At 40.7% G+C, this 27,745-nt stretch overlaps 1 protein-coding gene across 1 annotated transcript; it reads right to left on the bottom strand.

The window, feature by feature from the left end:
* Positions 1–1,246: 1,246 nt before the first annotated feature.
* Positions 1,247–15,369, bottom strand: ndnf (neuron-derived neurotrophic factor). The gene is made up of 4 exons (XM_058073242.1): positions 15,217–15,369; positions 6,254–6,457; positions 4,880–5,004; positions 1,247–3,071 (listed from the first exon to the last, which is right to left on the bottom strand). The coding sequence occupies exons 2-4, from the start codon at positions 6,454–6,456 to the stop codon at positions 1,678–1,680; spliced, it is 1,722 nt and encodes a 573-aa protein (XP_057929225.1). The 5' UTR covers position 6,457; positions 15,217–15,369; the 3' UTR covers positions 1,247–1,677.
* Between the last annotated feature and the right edge of the window lie 12,376 nt (positions 15,370–27,745).

The raw sequence follows: 27,745 nt of genomic DNA, 5'->3' as shown, positions 1-27,745 counted from the left end.
ATGGGGATGTCATACAAGTTTGTGTCAAAACAGCCAAACTATCCCTTTAAGATTAGTCAAATCAACCCATGTAGATGTTCAATCGTGTGGATTTATGCTGGTTATAGAAGCTGCAGCAATCAATGATGGTTTCATTTCATAACACATCTTATACGTGGAAAATATCCGTGTTGACAATTTAGACAATTGACAATTGTCGATATCTTTAGTGAGATGGGGTGCGCATTAAAAGTGAATGTCAGGAAGTATCCGCCACGTGGCACCTAGTACGTATGACTGAGTATAAATACTACTGTGCTGGTTTCATGCTGGTCTAAAAGCTGCATCAACCCCCTTCTTGGGTGCAGATGGACAGTCCCAAGAAGGTTTGGACATACCACTCCGTTGCCTGGAAAAGACTTGCCTACTAAAATTATTTTCCTGGTTATATTATTCATTCTGGTAAAATTAGGACTTTTTCTATTGTTACAAAAACAACTTTTTTCTTAATATTTTGACTTTATTTTCATCAAATGACAGCAGATTTTTCCATTTTTTATTTTCAACTTCATTCATCTCGTAATTATGACTTTATTCCCATATTTTTAGTTTTGTAACATTTTGACTTTTTCCTCCATGTAATGCTCCAAAAATTACAACTTTTTTGTGTGTTTTTCACATTACGCATTCAATTTTCTTTGATATTCTTCAAAATCTTTTTTCATATTTTTTCTCCTTAGATTACAACTTTTTTCTCTTAATATTTATTTTGATTTTATTGTCTGAAAATTATAGCTGTTTGTTCCAACTATTTCAACTTGAAATTTTTACAATTTTCTACACATAATCAATCATGCCGTTATTGCTGTAATATTTTGAATGTCTTCTTGTAACATTATAACTTTTCTCCCAACCTCATTTTCCTCAAATTACCCCTTTATTCTTTGTTTTGTCATATAACAAATTTAAAAAATATATTTGTTTTTCCTTATAATGTTATTCTTGTAAAATTTCCTCGTTAGAATCCAACATTTTTTTACATAATTCTGGTAAAATGTGTTTTTTTGTTAAATTATATTTTTCAGAATGTGACGTTGGCCGATTCAATAACGGCGGTAGGCTGCAAATGGCCCCCAGGCCGCAATATGGACACCCTGCCTTACCTGCTCATAAAGACATCCAGTGTTTGTGTTCTAACATCATGAAAAAGTATCTTTTAATATGTCAGCTTTCATTGTGCTTGACGTAAAGAAGACGACACCCGAGGTGACAGAGGGATTACTTCTTCTATATTTAGTGTTTATGTACATGAATACTGCCAGGACAACTGTACATGCGACACACACACACACGCGCGCACTCACACTCACACACACACACACACATTGATAATAATTCTGTTACACAAGGGAATGTCACGATAACACTGGATCAAGAGAGAAGCGGTATAAAATAATTTAAAGGACAGGTGTGGAATACGCAGTGACGGATCTATACACACTAGCGACGCTCGGTCTCCCGGTTGCGACGTCATGCAGCAACGCAGCAGATGAAGACGCCAGGAAGTGTAAACATAAATATACAGGCGGACATCTCTAGCGACAGTCCCGTGAGCCGTCTCCTTACTTCTTCCAGAGTTAAATAAACTTATTTCTTATAGATATCTTTTTCCAATAGATTTCCTCTGTGCGCAGTCACTTAACAGTACTTCCTGGTTTTCACCAGTTTGCTCTGGTATTTGACCGAGTGGCCGCTGTGCGCCACTACGTAAACGTCCAGCAGGTAGGTCTTGCCGGGCTCCAGCCCCCCCACTGTCTCTGTGGTCACAGCTTTCTGCAGGTTGGGGCTGTGGAAGTACTTGCACACGACCTTCTCCGTCTTGCGGCGGGTCTCGGGCCCGGCGCAGCGGTTCTGCTCCCGCCGCCGCTGCTCCTCGCCGTAGTTGTCAGCCACCTCCCTGCGGTAGACACAGTACTTGTTGCGGTCTTGCGTGCCCAGCCAGGCCACAGTGACGGAGGAGCAGGTGCGCAACTTGTCAAAGGCCTTGATGCGCGTGTCCTCCGGCAGGGAAGGGAAGGGCTGCTTGCTGCCGGCCCGCGTGGTAGCCAGGACCTTCAAGGTGGAGGCGCCCTTGCGGCTGCCGCGCAGACGGATCAAATACTTGGCCTTGGGCTTTCCTCGCAGCTGGAACTGCCGCACGCCTTCCACATTCTGGGAGAGCAGCAGCTTGCCGTCGCGTCTCACCTGCACCTGCACGCCATCCAGGCAGGCGTGCACAAAGAGCGTCACCCTCTGGTGCGAGGACACGGGGGCGAAGCGCAGGAACTTGCTGCCTTTCCTTTTGATGAAGACATCGGATACTTTGCCGTCCTTCAGCTCCGCCGTCTTCTGGCGGGCTTCTTCTTTGGTGCGGGCGAAGGTGCCCACGTACGCGGTGCTGGTGTTGGTGGCGGAATTGATGGCAAAGACATCAAAGTAGTACTGGGTGTCCGGTTTCAGCTCCGACACGGTGAAAATGTTCTTGTTGCCGATGCACACCTTCTGGATGTCCAACGCTTTGGGCTTGACGGCATACACCCGTGATATCTTGTTGCTGGCGAGGCCTCGGTCCTTGCCCGTGCCGTCGGGTGGGACAAAGCCAAAGCGGACAAAGTCAAACGGGCTGAAGTCTCTGCCAGGCTTGGGCGCCAGCATGAAGGCGTCGTCGGCGCTCAGCTTGGCCTCGGCGGCGCACATGCTCTTGAAGTTGTGCTCCTTGTTGATCACCACGCAGTACAGGACGGGCTGGCCCATCAGGAAGCCGGTGGGCGTGGGCTTCCAGGCCAGGGTGACAGTGGTGCGGCCTAGCGAAGTGACGTCCACGCGGGGGTCGTAGGGCAGCTCCGGGTAGGGCTGGTCCGACTCTGGTGTGGTGCTGGCGTACACTTTGAAGTTGCTGTCCTTCTCTGTGGACAACAACTCCAGTTGGTAGAGGCCGGACGGCGTGCTGGTGGCCACATAGGACTCCACGTCGTTGCCCTTGTAGCTGAAGAGCTCCGTCCCCTCGTCCACCGTCACCTGCTGTTTCTGTTGGTCCAACGGCTCAGGCTCGCCTGCAAGCACAAGCACATCTCATCAGCGCCATCAACCCCTCTTGTACCAGATGCAATCCTAAAAGACATCTTTTATTACAGGCTGTCATCGCGAGAGACAAAGACTTTCCAGTAAAGAAAAGGTGTCGACGCAGCGAGGTCACCGGGACGGCTCACGGACAATTAGCCGCAAACATGTCAGCCGTGTTTGCAGTGCAAACATTCCCCGAAAAGATCACAGCCCAGCGTTTGCTTGGCTTCTTCAGGAGAGCGGCGCTACAAAGAAGCGCCTTGTGGCTTGGGCTCCAGCAAGAAAACATAATATTATCCTGGAGCCTTCTTGGCAGCGTGCTGAAAAATAGCAACGCTCAAACATCCTCTGCCGGCAGAGCCTCCGCTTCCAAATGTCTTGCTTGGCTTAGAAGGACACTCTCGCTTTGATGGGTTAGGTTCAGGTTTAGGGTTTAATTTGAATCCTCTGCTTCAGAAATACGGCCCACGGTTCTTTTCTAATTGGCCTACGGCACATTCTTAAAATAAAATTAAAAAAATTGAGAAAAATGGAAAAAATAAAAATGGATTTTGTAAGAATAACATCATGATATTGTTAGGAAAAATCCTTTTAGTAGCATAAACTTCATATGCTAAACAAATATGTGATTTATTTAAATGTAATATTGTGACAAACAACACAAAACAACAACTACACTAAAAAATAGGTTGGGGAAAGGTTATAAAGTTATGACAATAAAGTCAAAATATTTTGGTAATGAAGTCATAATCGCTAGAAGGATATTTACAATAAAAACGTTAAAATTGTTGGGGAAAACAGCTGGAATTTTACAATAATAATGTCAAAATGTTTTTTTAAAAAGTGCCTCTAATGAGGAAAAGTCGCAATTTCATAAGCATAAACGCATATTATGAGGAAAAATCATTGTAAAATATGGAAGAGAATTTCATTTAAAAAGTTGAACAAAACAAATAGTAGGGAAAATAAAACAAATAAAAACCAGCCATAACTTTATGAGAATATAGTGAAAATATATTGGAAAAAAGTTTTATTCTGATGAGGGAAAAAAAATCTAAATATTATGAGAATAAACTTGTAAAAATAATATTAGTAGCACAGAGTTGCAACATTTAAAGATTTTTTTTTTAAATAGAATGAAGTTGTAATGTTTTTTTAATTAGGGGGAAAAGTTATATTATTATGACAATAAAGTCAAAATTATATGGAAACAAAGTCATAATAATAATAAAAAAACAAGAAAATTTGACTTCAAAAGTTTAAATACCTGAATTTGTCTTTAAAGAGCCAAAAAAGTGTGAATTAGATGTTAACAATAAGATAACAAAAAAATGTAATTAGTCCCATAATTCATGACCTGATTCAGTCCAACCAAACAATCTTTTGGAAACAACAACAACAAGGAAGGAGGGTTTGTGATGAAAATACAGACGGACTCGCACAGTGTATTAAGAACACGACAACACGTGCACCATGTCGAACACTAGCCAGAAAATGTACCAAAAATGAGGCAACATTTGGCCGTAACTTTTCCACGTTAACCGAAGAACATGCTAAGTCTTTGAATGCTAACCAAGGTTCTGCTGTATTTGTGGGAGTGAGCGTTGGATGTGACATATACATATATATATTTTTTTTTTCTTGATAACTTTATTTACAATTTGACATTTTTAAATTAAAAAAAGAAACTTGAGTGTATTGTGTCATGCCCTCATGACTGCGAATGAAGTCTTCAAATGATATATTATCGTCCGGCAAAGATGCAGAAAGAGGAAAACAGGATGGCAGGACGTCCTACCTGAAGCTTCTCCACTGGCTTCTTCGGGAAGCTCCTGAAGTGTCAGCTTCCACTCCAGAGGAGCGTCGCACGGCGTCACCGTGACCGACAGAGGCGTGTTGTCTTCTTCCACTACAAAGTAGTACCTGAGGGAATAGCAATATTAGCTACTTGTATTGATGTTGGCTGGCATGGATGACATCATGAGCTGATACTGTGGGTAAAAATGTATACTAAATCATAATAAGTCTGGAAGATGTCATGGGACATATTTCAGCATTCAGACTCAATGTAATGCAGCAGTACCTTGGTTAATGTCCGCCCCAGTTTGCACGTTTTTCAGTTAACAAGCTAAATTTCCACAAAAACTTTGCCTTAGCTTGCATTCACCTGCTTGTTTAAGTGTCCAAAAGAATTTGTTTACGTCGTCATCTTGGATCACATGCCCAAGACAAGATCTTGCACGTGATCGTGCAATGCATTGTGGTGGCCGGGCGCCATTTTAGGTTGTTTACATTACAGACGTAGAGAGACACACAATGTAACACATGGACGCGTTGAGGGTGACACTCGGTGTTTTTGCCCGTCTTAGTTGACATCCATAATGCTCATTTCTGCTTCCAACCACAACTCTTAAGCATTCTAGCTTACTAGCATGACTAGACGTCATTGTTGTTGTTTTTTTTTCCATTTCTATATTCATCATACAGTTTTGGGGGCGTTTTTGCTGAACTTTCAAGACCCACAGAATATTGACTTTTAGGACTACAGAAACACTGAAACTATATAAAGGAACTTTTGACTTTCATATTTCATGAGAACAAAAAGTTTGTTTCTAGCCTTTTGGGGTCTTTAGAATTCGTCAGTAGAACATGGCACGGTCTCGGCGAAAACACCTGATTTTCAACCAAAAACTGAAAATGACCTTTTTCTGACGAGAAGCAAATTCACGCAGAGCGGTGACTGACGGGGATATTTTTTGTTTTGGTGACACCTCAAACATCTGAACAGTTGTTGGTTCTGCTTTCCAACAAAACCTGTCAAAAGTGATATTAATGTTTAGTTGCCCATTCATTTGTCATTTGTAATTATTTTTGCATCATTTTCTGCATGTCAGACTATAACGAATGTCTTATGAATGTGTTTTGGAACGTCTGGAACAGATGAATTGGATTTACATTGTTTGATATGAGTCCCTTTTGGTTTGAGTCTGACCTTCTGGAACGGATTAATGACATTAACCAAAGCGCCACTGTATTTGTTCTTGTTATCCTGCATATGAAAAAGTAAATAAATACAAAATTTCAGATGAATAATAACCTGAGGACATTTGGTAGTCATAAGCTTTTCATTGGACAGCAATGGAAAACGCAGTGGAGTGTATGGATGGCTTACCTTTTGGGCGTGTCCCTGAAGAGGTAGCCGCTGATCTCGGCTCCATCGGGAATGACGGACGAGTCGTGGAACCGCGACTTGTCTCGGATCTGCATCTGGAAAAGTCCTTCATCTCGCGTGGGAAGCTTTTGTGGCATAGCTTCCTGAAGAAACACCAGCAGCAGCAGCAGGAAGCCCCTCCTCCAACCTTGATACTGCCTCATCCTGCCAAGTACACAAAGTATTCAAGTATTTATCACTTGTACTGCATTTTCCCACAAAGCTATCCGGCATGGCATGTCAGCAGTCAGCTCTATTAAACTAAGCCTGTCCTATCTAGTCTTTGAGTATGAACTGCTCTAATCTGACAAGGCTGTCTGATCTAGTCCGCTCAAGAGACTAGAACTGTTCTCCATCAAGATAGGACAGAACCAGAGGCTAAAGCTGTCCTATCTCGTCTTTTCCCGAGACTAGATCTGTAGTCAGACCAGAACTTCACCAGTTCATACCCAAAGATGAAGCTGCAGTCCAACTACAGACATAGTTGATAGGACAGCTCTAGTCTTCCTAAAACTGTCCTACCGACAGCTGTCTTTCACATGAACATATGAAGCCTGCTTGAATAAAAGGCAAAGACAACCTGAACATTCCAAGTACTAGATAGGACAGCTGCAGTTTCTATTCTGACTAAACCTGTCCTGTGAGAGGCGACCACTGCTGTCCTATCTAGTCTTTGAGCATGAACCAATTAAGTCTGCTCAGATGAGGGGCAACTTGAGCTGTCCTATCTAGTCTTTCAGCATGAATTGATAAAGTCTGCTCAGATAAGAAGCAACTACAGCTGTCCTATCTAGTCTTTCAGCATGAATCGATAAAGTCTGCTCAGATAAGAAGCAACTACAGCTGTCCTATCTAGTCTTTCAGCATGAACCGATGAAGCCTGTTTGTATGAGAGATGACCACTGCTGTCCTATCTAGTCTTTGAGCATGAACCAATGAAGTCTGCTCAGATGAGGGGCAACTTGAGCTGTTCTATCTAGTCTTTCAGCATGAACCGATGAAGCCTGTTTGTATGAGAGATGACCACTGCTGTCCTATCTAGTCTTTGAGCATGAACCAATGAAGTCTGCTCAGATGAGGGGCAACTTGAGCTGTCATATCTAGTCTTTCAGCATGAATCGATAAAGTCTGCTCAGATAAGAAGCAACTACAGCTGTCCTATCTAGTCTTTCATCATGAACCGATGAAGCCTGTTTGTATGAGAGATGACCACTGCTGTCCTATCTAGTCTTTGAGCATGAACCAATGAAGTTTGCTCAGATGAGGGGCAACTTGAGCTGTCATATCTAGTCTTTCAGCATGAATCGATAAAGTCTGCTGAGATAAGAAGCAACTACAGCTGTCCTATCTAGTCTTTCAGCATGAACCGATGAAGCCTGTTTGTATGAGAGATGACCACTGCTGTCCTATCTAGTCTTTGAGCATGAACCAATGAAGTCTGCTCAGATGCGGGGCAACTTGAGCTGTCCTATGTAGTCTTTCAGCATGAATCGATAAAGTCTGCTCAGATAAGAAGCAACTACAGCTGTCCTATCTAGTCTTTCAGCATGAACCGATGAAGCCTGTTTATATGAGAGATGACCACTGCTGTCCTATCTAGTCATTGAGCATGAACCAATGACGTCTGCTCAGATGAGGGGCAACTTGAGCTGTCCTATCTAGTCTTTCAGCATGAATCGATAAAGTCTGCTCAGATAAGAAGCAACTACAGCTGTCCTGTTTGTATGAGAGATGACCACAGCTGTCCTATCTAGTCTTGAGCAGAAGCTAACCAACATTTTCGAAACCAACCTGAGTTGTGATGCATTCAATGCCCTGAGTGTAGAATATGAAAATTCTCTGCTGGTTGTAGTGAATTTGCCAAAAGATTTGCAACATCTGAAGTGAGTTTGCTATAGTTGACGTTTATTCGTTGTAAGCTTGTAAGAAGGTCTTTCAGTAGGAAAAAAGTCTTCCTGGTGAGCATATGAGCCTGATCGTGTGTGTTTGCCATGACGTGAGAAGAAAGCGTGTGTGAAGTTGCTCTCCTTTGATGAACTTAATGAAGATGTGAAACGTGTGTGATAGCTCACACTATTTAATCGTCGCGTGAGAGACAAAAGGTCTGAGCCATCGCTCCGGGCGGATGGAGGGATTAAATTGAAAATGTGGATTTTGCTGGAGGCTCATAAAGCGCTTATACCCCCCCCCCCCCCCCCCCAAAAAAAAAATTCCCCAAAAATGTGTGCATTTGAACTTTTATTGGCGCACAGACGGCCACGAGGTGCGGCAGAGAAGATCCTCTCACGTATCTGCCGCCCATGGATTGGTCGCCATTGATTGCAGCTGATGGGAAGCTTAAATCCCTGCTGATTTCATCATCGTAATGGCGGCAGATTAGCCGGATGCTTTACTGCCATTTACTGCAAGTTGCCCTTCAAATGACCCCTGATACCAGCGACTCCTCCCCTTCATCGCATTATCACACCTCCTCTGAACTCAACAACACACACAGGCGTGTACAAAGTGCAGCCCACGACCTGCGATATATTTTAACATTTATCATTCATGTAATTTTACAATAAATATTCAAATATTTGTTCAAATATGAAGAGAAAAAATATGTCATTTCACAAAAATGATGAGTAAAAATAATCCCAGTTTAGTTGAATGAAGTTGGAATCTTAAAGAAAGACGTATTTTTTTATCAAAACAACAAACAATAAAGAAAGTTGTCATTTTAGTAGCAAAGAGTTGAAATATGAACTCATTCCCGACGTATTGATAGTCTTTTATGTTTTACACAATAAAAGATCATATCTGGTGCAGTTTTAAGATGTAAAAACGGCCACAAGGTGGGAGAAGTGCATTTCAGAAACACTTGGCATGCAGCTCTCCCATGTAAAAGAGGCTCCGCAACCAGGAAGTGAAAATGCATGTAGCCGTGTAGCGTGCAGGAGGTCACGCATTGAGGGGAAACTTTAAGGTATGCATACACGTAAATACATTTACACAGTAAAATAGTACACATCAATAGTTCATGCTGTTAGAGGTGCTGTTTTTCTCCTTATTTTGTTGAGAAATTGAGAATTTTATGAGAATAAACGTATTTATTAATATTTATAAGTTTTAATATTAGGAGAAATAAACAAAAACAAAATAAAGTTATTAAATTGTTAATAAATCGGGTTAAAAATTATATCATTATGGGAATAAAGTCCAAAATATGATCTCATAATCACCACAGTCATAATAATACAAGAAGAAAGTTGAAATAGTGGGGAAAATGTGCAATTTTATGAGAATAAACCCGTAGTATTATTAGGAAAAATAATGTCATTTTAGTAGCATAGCGTTCATATATTAAAGAAATAATGTTCTATTTTTAAAAAGTCCTAATATTATGAGAGACAAATCAGAACAAAGTGTATTCAGTTGGGGAAAATGTAATAACCCCCCCGGTAAAAGTACCTGTTTTTATTACCAGAAATAATAATCTTTAGCAATTATATGATTACATATTCAGAAGTGGTATGAATGTATTTACTTTTATTCATTATTAATATTGATTAAATATTTATTCATCTTAAATGTAATTCTTTGATAAAACAAAAAAGCAACAAAATAGAAAATCTTTGTTTTTTTTGTACATGATTTTATATTTTGTTTTATAACAAAATAGAAAACTATAGTCACTTTTTTCTAAATGTACAAAAATGTACCTGATTTCATATTTTGTTTAGAAATAGAAATATTCAATGTTATTATTTTTATGAAACACAAAAAATAGAAAATGTCTAAAAATATACAAGCTTTTATATTTTCTTGAGAAATGTACGTATCATATGACATAATTTTTCTAAAACATTAAAAGCACCAAAATACAAAATAATTACGGATGTCCGATATTGGCTTTTTTGCCAAAAAACAATATGTGGATATTGTCCACTGTCAATGCTTGTCCCACTGCACTTGACAAGCGTGTCCTTGGGAACAAAAGACGTGTCTTTTAATACTGGTGAGCTTTTTAACATCGGCACGTGGACCACCTCAGCCATGACCCTCCCCATGGAAACCACTGCACCCCCACCTCACCCCACCCCCATGCACGTGATTGGTTACTTGTGTCTGCTGACACTTTCACCTCCAGCGTCTTTGTCACATCCGTGCCTTCATGTGTCTCACATGTGCCTGCAATGATGTCATCGCAAGACCAAGCAATCCCCTACACCCCCTCCCACCCAACACATGCGTACATATACAGGATATACATGAGTATAATCATACATACTGTATATATATATATATATATACTGTATATATATATACATGCTGTACACAGCCCTCTAAAAGTAGCAACATCTGGAAAGTATTGATGGAAGTTTTGATGACGTGAAAGATGAGTGTATGATTGTAGTTTGATGGGGCCGGGGGGTCAACTTATTGGTGCGCTTTACGCTGACAAAGGCGTACTGTGCACAGTGGCACAGTCAAAAAGATACGCGTTGGCTTAGTTGGCGCCCAAACAGGAAGTAGCACCTCCAAATTTTCATCCTTTGTCCTTGCCAACAAGTTGAAAATGAAGTTGCCATCACACCAACATGCATAGAAATGTACAAAAAGAAAGTGGCTATTTGTCATTTTCCGTAGTGAAAACACTAAAAACATGCAGGCAGTCACCCACAAAGTATTTTGTGTAGTATTTGCCTATCACAACAACACCCATGTCTATACAGAAACCGACCATTTTAGAGACCAAAACCCAAGAACATGCAAGTGGTCGCCTGCAAAGTTGGAAAAACTAGACCCTTGTCGTCCGCCTGTCTATTACAACAACGTGCACAAAAGTGTCTATGAAGAAAGCGGCCATTTTCAAGTCAATTTGTCATTTTTGTTCGGCAACACACGAAAAGAAGTCAAAATTGAGTTTGTCTGTCTATGACAACGAGTGGTTAGTGCGCAGGCCTCACATTCAATTCCACCCTCAGCTATCTCTGTGTGGAGTTTGCATGTTCTCCCCGTGCATACATGGGTTTTCTCCGGGTACTCCGGTTTCCTCCCACATTCCAAAAACATGCTAGGTTAATTGGCGACTCCAAATTGTCCATAGGTATGAATGTGAGTGTGAATGGTTGTTTGTCTATATGTGCCCTGTGATTGGCTGGCCATCAGTCTAGGTTGTACCCCGCCTCTCAACTGAAGTCAGCTGGGATAGGCTCCAGCACCCCCGCGACATTCATGAGGATAAGCGGTAAAAAATGAATGAATTTCTATGACAACAACACACACAAAAATGTTGAAAAAGGATGTGGCCATTTTGTGTCTCCCAGACAAGTGAGCATCTTTTACAGTCAAAACCCTAAACACATACAAGCATCCACCCACAGAGCTGTAAAAGGTTAACCTCAGATGGTACGTATTGTCATATCTGCCCATCACACCAACACACACAAAAATGTCAAAAGAGAAAGTGACCATTTTCCAAACAATTTGTAATTTTTGTTAGCGAAGATACTGGAAACAAAGTTTGAAAAACTAAACTTTTTATTTAGTATTTCAACAACATGCACAAAAATGTCGATAATGGAAGTGGCCAACATTTTTCCTAATAAAAACCCTAAAAACATGCAAGCAGCCACTCAGAAAGTGTGAAAAATTCAACCAAAAATGTCAACAAACTCTAGTATTTGGGATCAACATTGTTGTTTTGATGTCTAAAGAGGCAGTGGCCATTTTGCTTGAAATTAGCTTATTTTCTCGTCATTTTCCCATAATTTACAAAAAAGATTTTGGATGTTTACATTTACAAGAATGTAGAAAAAAACGCACATTTTCCACGTTTGATGGCGTGTCAGAAGCAAAACAGCATCGTTTTTCTAGGAAGGCACTTGAAACACAAACCGATTAGCACGGGTTAGCATCATCTCTTGTCATAGCTGTCTCAGGGATTGCCTGTCGCATAAAGTTACGATTCTCGTGAAGTTACAAGTTTATATTCGTCATATTGTAACTTTTTCCTCATAAATTATTTACGTATTTATTCTCAAAATCTCTGATGATTTTAATACTCCATCGTAACAGGCATTGCCTGGGACAGCTATGAAAATGAGGGACTTATGAGACGTTTGGCCTTGGTCAAAAGGTAATATTACTACTTTTTCTCGTAAATTGATGACTTTTATTCTCGTAAATTTATTTTACATTTGACTTTGTCGTACTTTGTTGTACTTTGAGGACAATCAGCCATTTGCATTTGCTTGCTAGTTACCCCTCACAACACTCGCTAGCGCCAACCACCATTAAAAATAGTGGCAATTATCGAGTTAGTTTATATTTAAATAGATTACATTGGTTACTATGACAGGCATCATTGTCCTAAGATGAAAAGACTGAAGGAGTCGGTGGGTATGTCTATGACAACAAGACGCAGAAAAACGTACTGGTGCTTGAAAACAAACATTTCCCTGTAAAACAAGGGTCTCAAACACGTGGCCCGCGGGCAAAATGTGGCCCGCAGGACACTAGTTTGAGACCCCCGCCTTGATATGAAAGTTTAATATTAGTGCGGCCCGCGCAAGTTTGACATGGATGCTGTATGGTATCATGTACCCAGAAAAAATGATTACGTTTGATTAATGTTCATGTTAAAGGTGCATGTGCATGCATGTGCCACCTGGCTGCGCCTCCTACAAGGTGCGCCCACGACAAACAATGAGCCACTCTGCAAAGGCGAGAGGAACGACTCCTAAGAGTGCAACAGGTTGTGTCTTCACAACCGCTAGGGGGCATACACACATACACACATGCTAGCTCTGATTGTTATGATATGCTAGCATGTCTCCATTCATTGCCGAGTTCGAAGCAGTTTTTCCCAACTCCAAAGTAGTCCCCACACTTTATTTTGACACTTCCCTTCCCTCCGGCTCCTTGTCAGCATGGATGAGCGTCCTGACCGCTGCCACATGGAGCTCATTAGCAGAATCAAAGTTGGATTTCCAGACAAATAAAGACGCATTTAGACATTTCACATCCGACAAGAAGTCTTGCTGTGACTGGCCAGACTTGAAGTCAGAGTGAAAGCGGATTAATGGCAGCCGTCATGAGCCAAGGACCTGGTCCTGAGCCAAACCAAAGCGGGTCTGGTGCTCTTGGACGGCATGGCAGCTCATTCATGATTTGGTGGAGCTGCTGATACAGGTTCCCGGCCTTTGCATTCCTCCACATCAACCTGACCCCTCGCCGTCCCGCGACGCCACTCGCAGAGCTCAGCGATCTTGGAGCATCAAAACCAGAAAGCACGATGAACCTGATGGAGCCCGGTTTCCTTCCCGTCTCTCCTGGAATGTCAGCTCACGTGAAAAAGGCGGGCCATTCAGAGACGGGCCGCGGGAGGGAGGGGCGATGTGTGGCCGCTTATAGAAGACACCCCCCCCCCCCCCGGGACATTCGCACCACCGTCCAAGCCTTGTGGGAAAAGCGTCTGATCGTCTCCGTTGCTGCCGCTCATCAGAACGTGATGAATGAGTCCAGCCTCCTGGGACTGAAACGTCAACATGAACGTCTTCAGGACCTTCCTCATACGTTCTCTCCAGTCGCCAGCCCGACTACGAACCTCGGTGGTTTTTGACCGGATTAATTTATTTTTTTCATTGTTTCCTCCTTTATTGTTTTATGATATGATACAGATATTACACTAGCTTTTATTGATGGAGAATTTACTGCTCTGCTATGAATTTGCTATGGTTTGACTTCCTTGTAGGCAAGCCTTGCTCAGGAGTTGATGGGAAGATCACCGTTCTTGCCTTGCAGTTCCCAGGCAGACACTAAAGACGTCCAAATGTAGTATTTGTTGAAGTATTTGTTGATTATGCACAAAATTGTCTAAAATGTCCAAATTTGCTTCCCACTGCTCTTTTTTAAGACAATCGGTCTTTGTCACGACACTAAAACCATGCAAGCTGAAGCAACCACAGACAGCAAGAAACAAACGTATGCTCTGCCATTGGCTGGCCACCAGTCCAGGGTGGACCCCGCCTCTCGCCCAAGTCAGCTGGGATAGGCTCCAGCACCCCCGCCAAGATCGTGAGGATAAGCGGTAGAAAATGGATGGATGGATGGATGGAAGTGGCCATTTAGCTTTCAACTTGTGTTTTTCAGACAACGTATCATTTTTTGACCAAGAAAGACTCAAATCACAAAAAGTAGAGCGGTAGTAGCGTTTGTAGTGTATCCATCTGTGGTCTATCCATCTACGGATGCTATGAATGTAGAGGATGCCCTGCGGGGTGCAGTGTGGTGGTTTACATCTTCTCTTGAAGAAAGCAATGAATGAAATAAAGGTTATTTTTGTCTGCCAAGTGTACTGAAGGCCCGTAAGAGCAGCAAGAGCAGCAAAAGCAGTAGCCTGACTGAATTCTTGGACTTCTTGGGAGTTTTCATATGCAAATGACGGTTTAGTTACGGTATGCTTCCCATTTGAAGACTTTTTTGTGTGTTGATGATTCATTGTGGTTTGAGTCGACTGCTAAACGAACTTTTATCCACCCCCCCTTCCCTCCGACCCCCATCCCAGCCAGCCTCCATGCCTTCCTTGCATGCATTAGGAGCTACAAATGTTTCACTCACGTCATCAAAAGGTTTTGTCATCTTTGCAGGTGCGTAAAAAGCAGCACTGCACAAAACAACAACAACAACAAGTCCATCTTTTCTTTGGTGATGCATTCACTGACCGCAACGCTGCCTTCGAGTTGAGTCTTGAATGAAATGTCTTTGAAAGTTTTGAGCATCCAGGAAGGGGCAAAACACGCACACAAACACTCTTTGAACTTGTCCGGGAGATGTTTCCAAAGACGTGACGCCACAAAAATGTCCATAAAAGACATTAAGAGACTTAATGTCTCGCTAGAAAGACACCGGTAGTTTTCGGCAGAAAGACAAAGTCTTACCTTGGAAAGAGAAACTTGTAGTTGCTCTGTGATCAATCGTCTTCTTCTTCTGCGCTTAAAGTGAAGAAAAAGTAGCGTCCCAAGTGTCCGCTCAGGACTCCTCGCACTCCGGTCGCCTCCAAGCTTCTGCTTCGCTTTTTGGCTTGCAGCTTCAACTGCTCGCTAGCATGCACGAGTGCGTGTGCGCGCGCGCGTTGTGTGTGTGCGGTTATCCCGTTGGCTTGGCAGCACATGTGTCCCTCCCCTGCCCTGCTTCTGCACTGGATTGGATTGGGAGGGGGGGACACACGGGACAAACCCACCCCTGAAAGACACACAAAAAGTTGCGTTAGCGTGTGAAAGTATTGCAATGCAGGCATCGAACATCAACAAGCCAAAACAACTTTGTGCTCTGCATTAACTGCACGTGATGACGGGCACACTCGATTGGCACGAGCAGCTTTCACCTCTGCACCTCACACACGTGATGACGCAGACACACCTATTTCTTTTTCCTGTTTATTTTGCATGAAGTGGGATTCTTCGATCATGAATGTTATCTTTTGGTACTTCGATCATAGAAAACCTGTTTAACACCTTCTAAATGGGCTTTTTAAACATGAGTGAAGCCCTGTAGACATGAAATAACACCCCTATAGTCACCTTTACGCTCCTATTACGCAATATAGTAGACGTAACAACAGAAAATGAAAAATGTAAGACATAAAAATCTTTACGACCTTGTAAATGCACTTTTTAACAATATTAGAGCACCCTGAACATGAAATAACACCCCTATAGTCACCCTTATGCTCCTATTATGCAATATAGTAGACATAACCAAACATAAAACATACGAGACAGCAATTTTTACGACTTTCTGAATAATTTCAGAAAGTGGAGTCCCGCAGACGTGAAATAACACCCCTATAATCACCTTTACACTCCTATTACCCAATATAGTAGACGTAACAACAGAAAATGAAAAATGTAAGACATAAAAATCTTTACGACCTTGTAAATGCACTTTTTAACAATATTAGAGCACCCTGAACATGAAATAACACCCCTATAGTCACCCTTACGCTCCTATTACGCAATATAGTGGACGAAACCAAACATAAAACATACGAGACATAGCAATTTTTACAACTTTCTGAATAATTTTTTTAACATGCGTAGAAGTGAAATAACACCCCTATAGTCACCTTTACACTCCTATTACGCAATATAGTAGACATGAACTAAGAAAAAAGATATATAGTAATCCTCTTTACAACCTTCTAAATTCACTTTTTAACATGAGTAGAGTCCTGTAGGGATGAAATAACACCCCTATAGTCACCTTTACGCTCCTAATACGCAATATAGTAGACATAAACAAAGAAAATAAGATATATGTAATAATCCTCTTTACAACCTCCTAAATTCACTTTTTAACATGAGTAGAGTCCTGTAGGGATGAAATAACAACCCTATAGCCACCTTTACACTCCTATTACGCAATATAGTAGACATGAACAAAGAAAATAATATATATATAATAATCCTCTTTACAACCTCCTAAATTCACTTTTTAACATGAGTAGAGCCCCGTAGGGCTGAAATAACACCCCTATAGTCACCTGTACATGCCTATTACAAAATATAGTATATAATATAGTAGACGTAACAACAGAAAATAAAACATATGCCATACAAATCCTCTTTACAACCTTCTAAATGTGCTTTTTGACAATAGTAGAGCCCTGTAGATATGAAATAACAGCCCTATAGTCACCTCTACCCGCCTATTACCCAATTAAGTAGATGTAACAACAGAAAATAAAACCTCGAAGGCACGGGAATCTTCTTTACAACCTTCTAAAACCACTTTTAGAAGCACTAACAATATTAGAGTCCTGTACACATGAAATAACACCCCTATAGTCGCCTTTACAAACCTATTACACATTATAGTAGACATGACAACAGAAAATGAAACATATTACATAATAATCCTCTTTAAGGCCTTCTAAATGCGCTTTTTAACAATATTAGAGCCCAAGAGAGGTGAAATAACAGCCCTATAGTCACCTTTACTCTCCTATTACCCAATATAGTAGACATGATAATAGAAAAAATACAGGTTGGCATTGTGGAGACTATTGTCTGGTTAATGTAACATGACTGACACCTAATGACCAGTGTAGAATACTACACATCATTACAACAGCGTTGAATGTGTCTTCTGTCTCATTCAGTGTTTGTATTTTACTTCTTATTATTATTATTGGAAGCGCCAAGTGACGAGGGAGGAGTGTGTTGTTGGGAAGCGGTTACAGAGCGTCCCTTTAAGGCCACCCTGAAGGTCAAATCAAGGTGAATAACGCTGTTGGATGACCATGAATGAACAGAAGAGCATGACATGAACATCTGTCATCATAAAACACCCCCTCACAGGGATGGACGTCCTGTCAGGAGAATAAAGTCAGGAAAATGAAGTTGTAATGTTAGAAGGGTGACGTTGTCGTATTAGGAGAGTAAAGCTTATAAGTCATAAAGCTGTCTTTTTTACCCCAAGGACATATTTAATATGAAGTCAAGTTTTGCCAGCACACTACGAGCGCCAAGTTGGCGCCTTTTGCGGAAAGAAATCCTATGTGAATAAAAATCATAGGACTGAAGATGCAAGGAATGAGGAGTAAAAGCACCGTGTTGTTAGAGTAAAATGACAGCGTTATAGAAATAGAAGATTAGCATAGGCTATTTTGTGGGCCTGCAACACATTCTACAAATATCATTTACAAGAAAAGTAACAAAAAAAAACAACAATAAAAATTGAAAAATCAGCAATAGTTTTCCAAGAATGAAGTCAAAATATATTCAAGATGTTGTTTTTTTAAAGTGGTATTTTATTTTATAATATTGTGAAAATTAAAATAATGAACAAAACTTTGGAAATTGATGTTGTGGAAAACGTTATAATGGTAAGTCCAAAATTTACAAGAATAAAGTCATGATTACAAGAAGAACATTTACGACAGCAACGTTGAAAAAATTTTGTTTTAATTGCGATGACAAAATGTAATAAACTAATATTATAAGGAATAATTACTTGAAATATTAAAGAAAAATGTGATGGAAAAAAGTAATATTATGAGAAACAAATATATTATGCTGAAAGGTTAGCATTGCTTTACAATAAAAAAACAAAAAAACAATAAAAATTGAAAAATCAGCAATAGTTTTCCAAGAATTAAGTCAAAATATATTCAAGATGTTGTTTTATTTAAAGTGGTATTTTATTTTATAATATTATGAAAATTAAAATAATGAATGAAGCTTTGGAAATTGATGTTGTGGAAAACATTTACAAGAATAAAGTCATGATTACAAGAAGAACATTTACGACAGAAACATTGAAGAAATGTTGTTTTAATTGTGATGACAAAATGTAATAAACTAATATTATGAGGAATAATTACTTGAAATATTAAAGAAAAATGTGATGGAAAAAAGTAATATTATGGAAAAAAATGCTAAAAGGTTAGGATTGCTTTACAAACTATGAAAGTTAATTTTCCACTATGTCTGGAGTGATAGAGAGACACTTGATGGCGAGAAAGAAGAGCTCAGCGCGTCTCCACATTGTTGCTGATCATTTCCTAGGAAGGACAAGAGCCCAGGTAAGTCAACATTTGCACACAGATAAGACTCAGTTAAAGGGGGTGGGGTAGTCCAGACAATGTGGATTGATGGTTGATGCTGCTCTTCCTTCCACTTGACTTCCTGCTGGGAGTGCTGACTTGGAATTTGTAAGCAACTGCATGCAGATGGCGTCATTGTTTACAAGTGACAAATGACTGACTTTTAGGCCTTGAAAGCACTCAATCTTTCATTTGGAGTGATGAGGCAACCTAGTAGTGATGGGAGGCAGTGACAAAAAGTTGGTGCAATAGCGACACTCAGCGTATGCATGAGGAATGACACACAAATAATTTCATACAGTTTTCATACAATTTCATGACATTGATTTGTCTAATACTTTACTAGCCTTTCACACAAAGTGTGTATTGTCAGTTGAAATGTTATTTTTGGTCTCCAAGGAAATCTGCTGGGTGGGAGTAACGGCACTATCGTCAAGGCCACGTTGATAAAGTACTTTCAAGTACGGTCAAGTAAAGTGTCCTTCAGTGCCACATTAAAGCAGTGAACCAGAATTCCTCCTTCATCACCATTAATCATTTCAAGACCCGATCATGATGAATTCATGTCTGCGAGTCGGTTTCCTATCACAGCCATCCCTCCATACAGGATTCAATGTTAATAAATGGAATATTTTCATAGTTATAGCATACAAAACCACTTTATATCTTTCTAAATACATTTTTAACATGAGAGCTGAGAGTTTACACCACTTGCAACTCTTATGCTGCAGGGACTCCAGACAGCTAGTGAGCTAACAGTCCATCTTCTACCGCTACCGCTTCCCTCTCCCCGGCCACTTTGTCCAGCTCCTCCCGGCAGATCCCAAGACGTTCCCAGGTCAATTGAGAGACATCATCTCTCCTATATGTCCTATATGTCCTGGGTCTAACCAATTGAAATGTTGGAAGCCAAAAACGTACCACTTCCACACATGATGAGAGGAGAACTTTTTTCACTAATCATGTTGGACATGCCATGGCTGACTTTGTGTGATTAGCGATCGATATTGTAATATCGCTACAATATCAATACTAGCACTTCAAACTCTAAAATCCATTCTCAAATCAATATGTCAATGCTGTTGATATCAGCCTTAATTTTACGATGGGGTTGGAAATGAAATCAGTGGTGTCGTACATCACTACTAATTAGCCAGCTAGCGAGCAAACAAGTTATCATGCTACCGAACAAACCAGTTAGCCTTGAATTGATTTCTTCTAAAATTTGCAAGACAAAAATGTGTCACTTCCGCATTAAATAGGTGGACAACTTCAGGTCAGGTCAGACATGCCATGGCTGACTTGTGTTAAAGGGGACCTATTATGTATTTTACGCTTTTCTGATAAATGTAGTTAGAATGTTGTATTCTGGTGTTAAACCATGCCAAAGTTTCACATCATGAGGTTTGCGCATTTGGAAGTGAGCCTGAAAAAAAGTTTGGTATGACTCAAAGGAGGTGTTTCAAAACTGTTCCTTTGTGATGTCACAGAGGAGCGAACTTCCTAATAGCGTGGCTGTAGGCATTGATACACTTTCCGCCCTCCCCCAATTCTCCTTTTCTGTTTACGTTGCTAGCAATGGCTTGAAAGGGAACGCCACATTTGTTTCCAATACCTAAAGACATAAGTGGTTGGAGTTTCTGATTCCCTAAAAGCAAAAGAAATGCATTTTCATCTGTCAAGGGCATTTCCCACTGGACTGTTTAGTGAACATGGGCCACTAGGCAGCTGGACTAGCCTACAAAACCTGCTGTCGATTGATTAATAACATTTTTTTGTTAACAATGTTTGATAACAAACACACTTTTGACTGTAGTTGTTTATTTTGGGCTCACATTGATGGTTGCCTGAAAATGTGCCTGAATAGAAAGTGAGGATGTGCATTTAAATACATTTAAAGAACATAATGATATTTTTTTCCAACCACAGTAAACTTTTTTTTTCATACATGTTATTATTAAATATTATTTATCGCAGTGATGAGTGGGGTATTTGGATTTAAGCTAGCCAATCCGCCTCTTAAAGGGGACCTATTACGCTTTTTCCACCTATAAATGTAGTTGGAATGTTGTATTCTCGTGTTAAACGGCGCCAAAGTTTTAGATAATAAAGTTTGTGCATTTGGAAATGAGCCCTGTAAGAACTTTGGGATGGCTCAAAACTCTCGGTTTGAAAAGGCGTGGTAAAATGGTTCCTTTGTGATGTCACAGTGGAGTGGACTTCCTTATATAGGCATGGCTGTAAGTCTGATTAGCTCTCGGCCCTCCCCCAAGCTCTCCTTCTCTGTTTACGTTGCTAGCAATGGCTTGAAAGGGAACGCCACATTTGTTTACAATTCCTAAAAAATTGGTGCAAGTGGTTGTCATAGAGGAGCGAACTTCCTAATAGCGGGGCTGTAGGCATCGATACACTCTCCGCCCTCCCCCAAGCTCTCCTTCTCTGTTTACATTGCTAGCAAGGGCTTGAAAGGGAACGCCACATTTGTTTACAATTCCTAAAGACGACACCATCAGACACAAGTGGTTGGAGTTTCTGATTCCCGACCAGCAAATTTTCATCTGTCAAGGGCATTTCCCACTGGACTGTTTAGTGAACATGGGCCACTATGCAGCTGGACTAGCCTACAAACCTGCTGAAGCCCTACACCTTTCCAACGTTACTTGGTGGTGTGAGCAGTCAGCAGGGCCAGCAGTAAGTAACAAAAGTTGTGTAGCATTAACTCTACTCGACCCGAGTTTTTTCAATACTGGTCGTCCCGCATAAAAACGTGTAATGGCCACATTAGATGTCACCGATGTCTAAAAAATACTAAAATGCTAAAGTTACTTACCATTGAGAGACGTCTTGAAGTAACCACTTGTCCAGTTTCTACTTCTGGACCGGATTTGGGATCCAACACATTTGGCTGGAGGTGAAAAGTGGACATTTTAAAAAGATAATTGGTCATTTATTATCAACTATGCTATAAAGTTGGGTTTGCAGCTGGCGGCACAAACCAGAAGTCCTAAGCATTAGTGTGACCAACCATAGCAGAGTGGGCGTGCCTGGAGGCGGGCCGTTGGTGGAATACATTAAAAAGACCGTTTTCGCAGGAAGCACAGAATCCAAAGAAATACAGCTGAATAGGTGCAGATTCTGAAAGAACTAAAACACCTTCTAAGTGGGTTAGTGTGTGTAGTTGCTATAGGAATCCACAACTCAATACAAAGGGCTGAAAATAAGCATGTATATACATATATACATATATATACACATACACATATAGAGCAACATATATATGACTTTGCAAAAGTGTGAAAAATGGAACAATAAATGATGAAGCTGGTGAGTACATCACAGCATATGATGTATGATGAATGATATTTGTTGAATTTGCCACAGAGCTATTTCAATCACAAACATTTCTTGACTGTTATGATGTCTTTGTAATATTTGACATCCTTTTTCAGTTATTTCCTTTTTACGTGCTAGAGAGTGACGTCCACCATGGGTGTGATTCCCTGTGGCGTCATCCTGGTCATGTCAACATTCATTCATTCATTTTCTACCGCTTTTTCCTCACGAGGGTCACGGGGGTGCTGGAGCCTATCCCAGCTGTCTTCGGGCGCGAGGCGGGGTACACCCTGGACTGGTCGCCAGCCAATCACAGGGCACATATAGACAAACAACCATTCACACTCGCGGACAATTTGGAGTGGCCAATTAACCTAGCATGTTTTTGGAATGTGGGAGGAAACCGGAGTACCCGGAGAAAACCCACGCATACACGGGAAGAACATGTAAAGTCCACACAGAGATGGCCGAGGGCGGGGACCGAACCGTGGTCTCCTAGCTGTGAGGTCTGCGCACTAACCACCAGACCGCCGTGCCGCCCTCATGTCAACATTGAAGTGTCCATTTAGACAATATCACATTTTTATGTTGATATAATTATCGGACAACCCTAGTAATAAGTCATAGTAATAGTCAATAGTAAACACTGTACAGCGCTTTGTGTTGAGATGCTATTTGTATAAATGCCATGTGATTGTTGCTAATTCTATGCTAAAGATTTTTGTGAAATGATTTGTTTTTAAAATTTTTGCTGTTTTTTTAATGATTATATTTTTACAATATGCCATGGGCCAATTAAAAAAACACCCTTGTTATGTGTTTTACTGCTGGAGGAAGCAGAGTGAGAAGCATGCTTGAACGAGTGCTACGTTTGGAAGGGAGAATGTTTGGGGAATATTTGAGCAAATGTGGCTGGTAATGAGCACCAGGAATTAATCTTTTGTTTTGTTTCTCTTACTGGGCCGCTAACAAGGAGTTTCCAGGAGGGAGCCTGAAGGCGTCACCCCAAGGTTACCAGTGGGAGGGAAAGAACAGGGAGGGTGACGGGAAGCGAGTCTTTCACTCCAACGTGTGCCCACCTGGTCTTGGACAAACACCCTGTCAGCGTGCGGCAGTGAGGTGAGGTGCATGTGAGTGCGCTAGAAAGCAGCATTGTTGAGCGTGCATTAGGCACAAATCCAAACATTAAAGGAGCGGCCCATCCTTCTCCTCACGCACTCTCCGCTTTTGAGAGCGTCTTTTGGCTGCGGATGAGACGAGAAGACTGGAAGCCACAATTGGAACCAGACGTGAGTGGACAGGAGTGGAAAGCTCATGTCGTGTCAGCGTCTAACTTCCTGCCATTATCCAATAAGAGGGCAGTGTGTCAGCATCCTGCATCATCCCATTCGGAGGACGGAGGGATGGGATGGGAGCGCTGCCTCCCAATCCTCAGGGGGACGGAGGATGTAAACAAAGGGCAGCGTTTCCACTCAAACTGGAGTCTGTCCTCGGCATTTTGACTGAAACCTTAGAGCGCCGCCGCTCCGGGCCTGGAATGCTGAGTGTAAACAGCCCATAGGAGGAAGACGAGGAGGCATGCTGTGTTTGTGAATTAGACAGGAAAGAAAGACGTTTATCAGGCCAACGTGTAGTTTGCCATCAGGGATGGACGGGGGGACACAAACTTGGATTGATGTACGTGCAAACACTCAAGCAACAACAACATCCCTCTGTATCCTGGAAACTGTCATGATCTCTTGATGGCAAAGGCAAAGAAGCTTTTGCCTTTTTAGAAGCCATTTCTGCTGAGGTTGGAAGCAGTAAGACAGTCATTTGAAACTTCTTCTAACATCCTGAGTCTCATGGAACAAAAAAGTTTTTTAAAAAATATCACCGTCCATGAGCTGGAGGATCCCATTGGCTATCCGTCAAGACATGGGACCATCCTCGGCTCAAATGAAGGCTGTTATTGGTGCCGAGTGCAGTCCAATAACCATCAGACATGGTAATGGTAATGGTAATGGTTTTATTTCATTTGAACATGCATCATATTACAATTGAGTGCATCCCATAATCAGTTCACAATTCCACATGTCCAAAAGGAGTAGGAAGAAGCAAAGCTTATTAAATCCTACCCCTCCATCTGGTACTTTTACAATCAGTAACTGTTACATTTGTTCACTTCCTGCTTTCCTAATATAGTTTAATTTTTAAAAAAATATTTAAATAAATTAATAAATAAAAAAATAATAAATAAATGTGAATAAATATATATATTTTTTTGTCACATACCGGAGTACGAGGTGATATGACCATCCAATGACATAATGTGTACCATAGTAAGTGTCAATATAGTGATATATATAGCACATCATGACTGGTTCAAGACTCTTCATCCTTGTATTTAGCAAACATCAACTGCTTGTATTGTTTCTTGAATTGGCTCATCGTTGTGCATTGTTTGATTTCCTTACTCAATCCATTCCATAGTTTGATTCCACATACTGAAATGCTATGGCTAGCATAACGTAGTCCTAGCATAGAAGTGTTTCAAATGTACTTCTTCCCTGAGATCATATTTCTCCTCTCTTGTAGAGAAGTATTGGATGACATTTTAGCTCATTGGTTATTTTTCGCCTTATGCATTATTTTAGCTGTTTGAGGATAAACTATATCAGTAAGTTGAAATATTTGTGATTTTAGAAATAAGGAGTTAGTATGTTCTCTGTAGGCGGCATTATGAATTGTCCTTACTGACCTTTTTTGCAGTACATTTAGCGAGTGAAGATTGCTTTTATAGTTATTACCTCATATTTCCACACAATAAGTAAGATATGGTAGAACCAGAGAGCAATAAAGAGCGTGGAGTGATTTCTGATTGAGAAGAAATTTTGCTTTGTTCGATATTGAAATGTTTCTGGCCACCTTATGTTGTATATTTGTAATATGAGGCTTCCAGCTCATATTTTCATCTATTATGATCCCCAGAAATGTATTTTCCTTCACCCTTTCAATGTCTACATCAGGGGTGTCAAACATACGGCCCGCGGGCCGGAACCGGCCCCCAAGGAGGTTCGATCAGGCCCACAGGATAATTTGAAAGTGGAAAAAATGCATAAAAGACATGGAATTAATATTTTTAATTCGCTGCAATTCATGGATTATCCGCTAAGGGGCGCACTCTTTCCATCAGAGTAGAATACAAGCCGCATCACTGAGACAGACTGAAAACAGCAGACGTATCAATGCGCCATCTGCTGCTTGTTACGACGTTGTTAATACCTTGGTCTCTACCTCTCCGCTACACCCTCATTAGCCAAAATGTCGTTATCCAAACGGAGAAAAGTAGATAAGGAGTGTAGAATTTTCAAAGAAAAATGGACCACGTCCTATTTATTTACAGAGATGCACGGAAAACCTTTGTGCTTGGTGTGTTTGCAACAAGTTTCGGTATTGAAGGAATATAATATTCAACGCCACTACGAGACTCATCACAGCGAAAAATATGACGGCTTACTGTTTGCATTGAAAGAATACAGCTCTGTGAAGATGAATCCTTACTGTGGTGATTTAAAAAATGTGCACTTTAATGTTAGTCAGCAGCTTCAAAAAAAAAAAAAAAAAGTTGTGTGATGGAATTCTACTGTTCATACAACTCCATAAATTTTCAGTATATATTGTATGTGTATGTATGTTTCATGTATGAAGTTTACAGATTTACAGGACAGGCGAACACTTTCTTCATTACACATTTAAAATCACTCTCCTTAGTTTGTAAGGTGTACGCAGGGATTACATTTAGATTTTATATGCGTATGTGTAAATGGTTTAAAAATCCCTTTCTTTAAAAGTCTCATTTAATCTTAAAGTGCATTACTATTTTTTCAGTACCAATTAAAGTTTTGTGCATATGCACAAAATTGTGCAATGCATATTTGTGAATGATAAAAGTAAATTGCACATTTGTCTAAGGAAATATGAGGTGTTTCATAAAATGTTTTGTAAAAGGATAGTTCATTAAATTTCAATATTTTCCTAATGTTCCTAATGTGCTTCTTTACACCAAAACAAAGGAAAGACATGATATTTTGGTTATTTATAGCAGAGTATGGTATAATTTTAATGGTCCGGCCCACTTGACATCTCCCTAGGCCGTATGTGGCCCACGATGCGAAATGAGTTTGACACCCCTGGTCTACACCGTCTATTTGTATTTGCTGGTGTGTGTCCTTTCTGCTGTTACCAAACAGCATGATTTTAGTTTTACTTAGGTTCAAGGACAATCTATTATCATCAAACCATCTTTTTAATATGACCATTTCTTCTCTGACCTTTCTAATGATTTCTTCTGTATTCCTTCCAGAACAAAAAGCAATGGTATCATCCGCAAATAATACCAGCTTTCATGGCTTCATGGCTTTGGAGATATCATTGATGTACAAGTTGAACAGTTTTGGTCCCAGTATTGACCCCTGGTGAACTCCGCACGTAATATATGAACTTGCAGATGTGTATTCTCCTAGCTTTACGTATTGCTTCCTGTCAACTAAGTAGCTTTTGACCCAGTTCAGAACTAATCATCTTATTCCGTACCTTTCTAATTTAGTTATTAGGATGTCATGATTGATTGTATCAAAGGATTTTGTCAGATCCATGAATACTGCGGCTGCACACTTCCTATGATCTATAGTTATTTCCTCAGTAATTTTGATCAGTGGCATGGAAGTAGAAATGTTAACTCTGTATCCATACTGACTTTCTGATAGTAATTCGTTCGCATTAATAAATTTATCCAGCCTATTGTTGAATAGCTTCTCAATAATTTTGGAGAATTGTGGTAGTAAGGAGACTGGCCAATAGTTTGTAAATTGGTGTTTGTCACCATTTTAAAAAATTGGAACAGCCTTAGCTGTTTTCATTTCTTGGGGAAATCTTCCGGTCTGAAAAGATAAATTGCTGATGTACATCAGCGGTTCTACGATCTCGTTGACTAACGTTTTTATAGTGTCCATTTCGATTTCATTGCAATCAGTTGATGTTTTTCCTAAACAATTTTTGACAATGGCGGCACGGCGGTCTGGTGGTTAGTGCGCAGACCTCACAGCTAGGAGACCAGGGTTCGGTCCCCGCCCTCGGCCATCTCTGTGTGGAGTTTGCATGTTCTCCCCGTGCATGCGTGGGTTTTCTCCGGGTACTCCGGTTTCCTCCCACATTCCAAACACACGCTAGGTTAATTGGCCACTCCAAATTGTCCATAGGTATGAATGCGAGTGTGAATGGTTGTTTGTCTATATGTGCCCTGTGATTGGCTGGCGACCAGTCCAGGGTGTACCCCGCCTCTCGCCCGAAGACAGCTGGGATAGGCTCCAGCACCCTCTGCGACCCTCGTGAGGAAAAAGCGGTAGAAAATGAATGAATGAATGAATTTTTGACAATGTCGATGATTTCCTTTTTTGTTACATCTGTCAGAAACATAGAATTAGGATTCCTTTCTATTATTTCATTCCTTTCCTCGCTTGTCCTTTGTTTCGGAATCCCTTCTTCTA

The sequence above is a fragment of the Doryrhamphus excisus genome, chromosome 5 (genome assembly GCF_030265055.1).
Source record: "Doryrhamphus excisus isolate RoL2022-K1 chromosome 5, RoL_Dexc_1.0, whole genome shotgun sequence".
NCBI lineage: Eukaryota > Metazoa > Chordata > Actinopteri > Syngnathiformes > Syngnathidae > Doryrhamphus > Doryrhamphus excisus.
This window is presented reverse-complemented; position numbering and strand designations above follow the sequence as displayed.

Coding starts and splice junctions, on each gene's coding strand:
- ndnf (XM_058073242.1), bottom strand. CDS start 6,456: ATGAGGCAGTATCAAGGTTGGAGGAGGGGCTTCCTGCTGCTGCTGCTG. Junction 5,005..6,253: donor TTCAGGGACACGCCCAAAAG/GTAAGCCATCCA, acceptor CTATTCCCTCAG/GTACTACTTTGTAGTGGAAG. Junction 3,072..4,879: donor AGCCAGTGGAGAAGCTTCAG/GTAGGACGTCCT, acceptor TTGTGCTTGCAG/GCGAGCCTGAGCCGTTGGAC.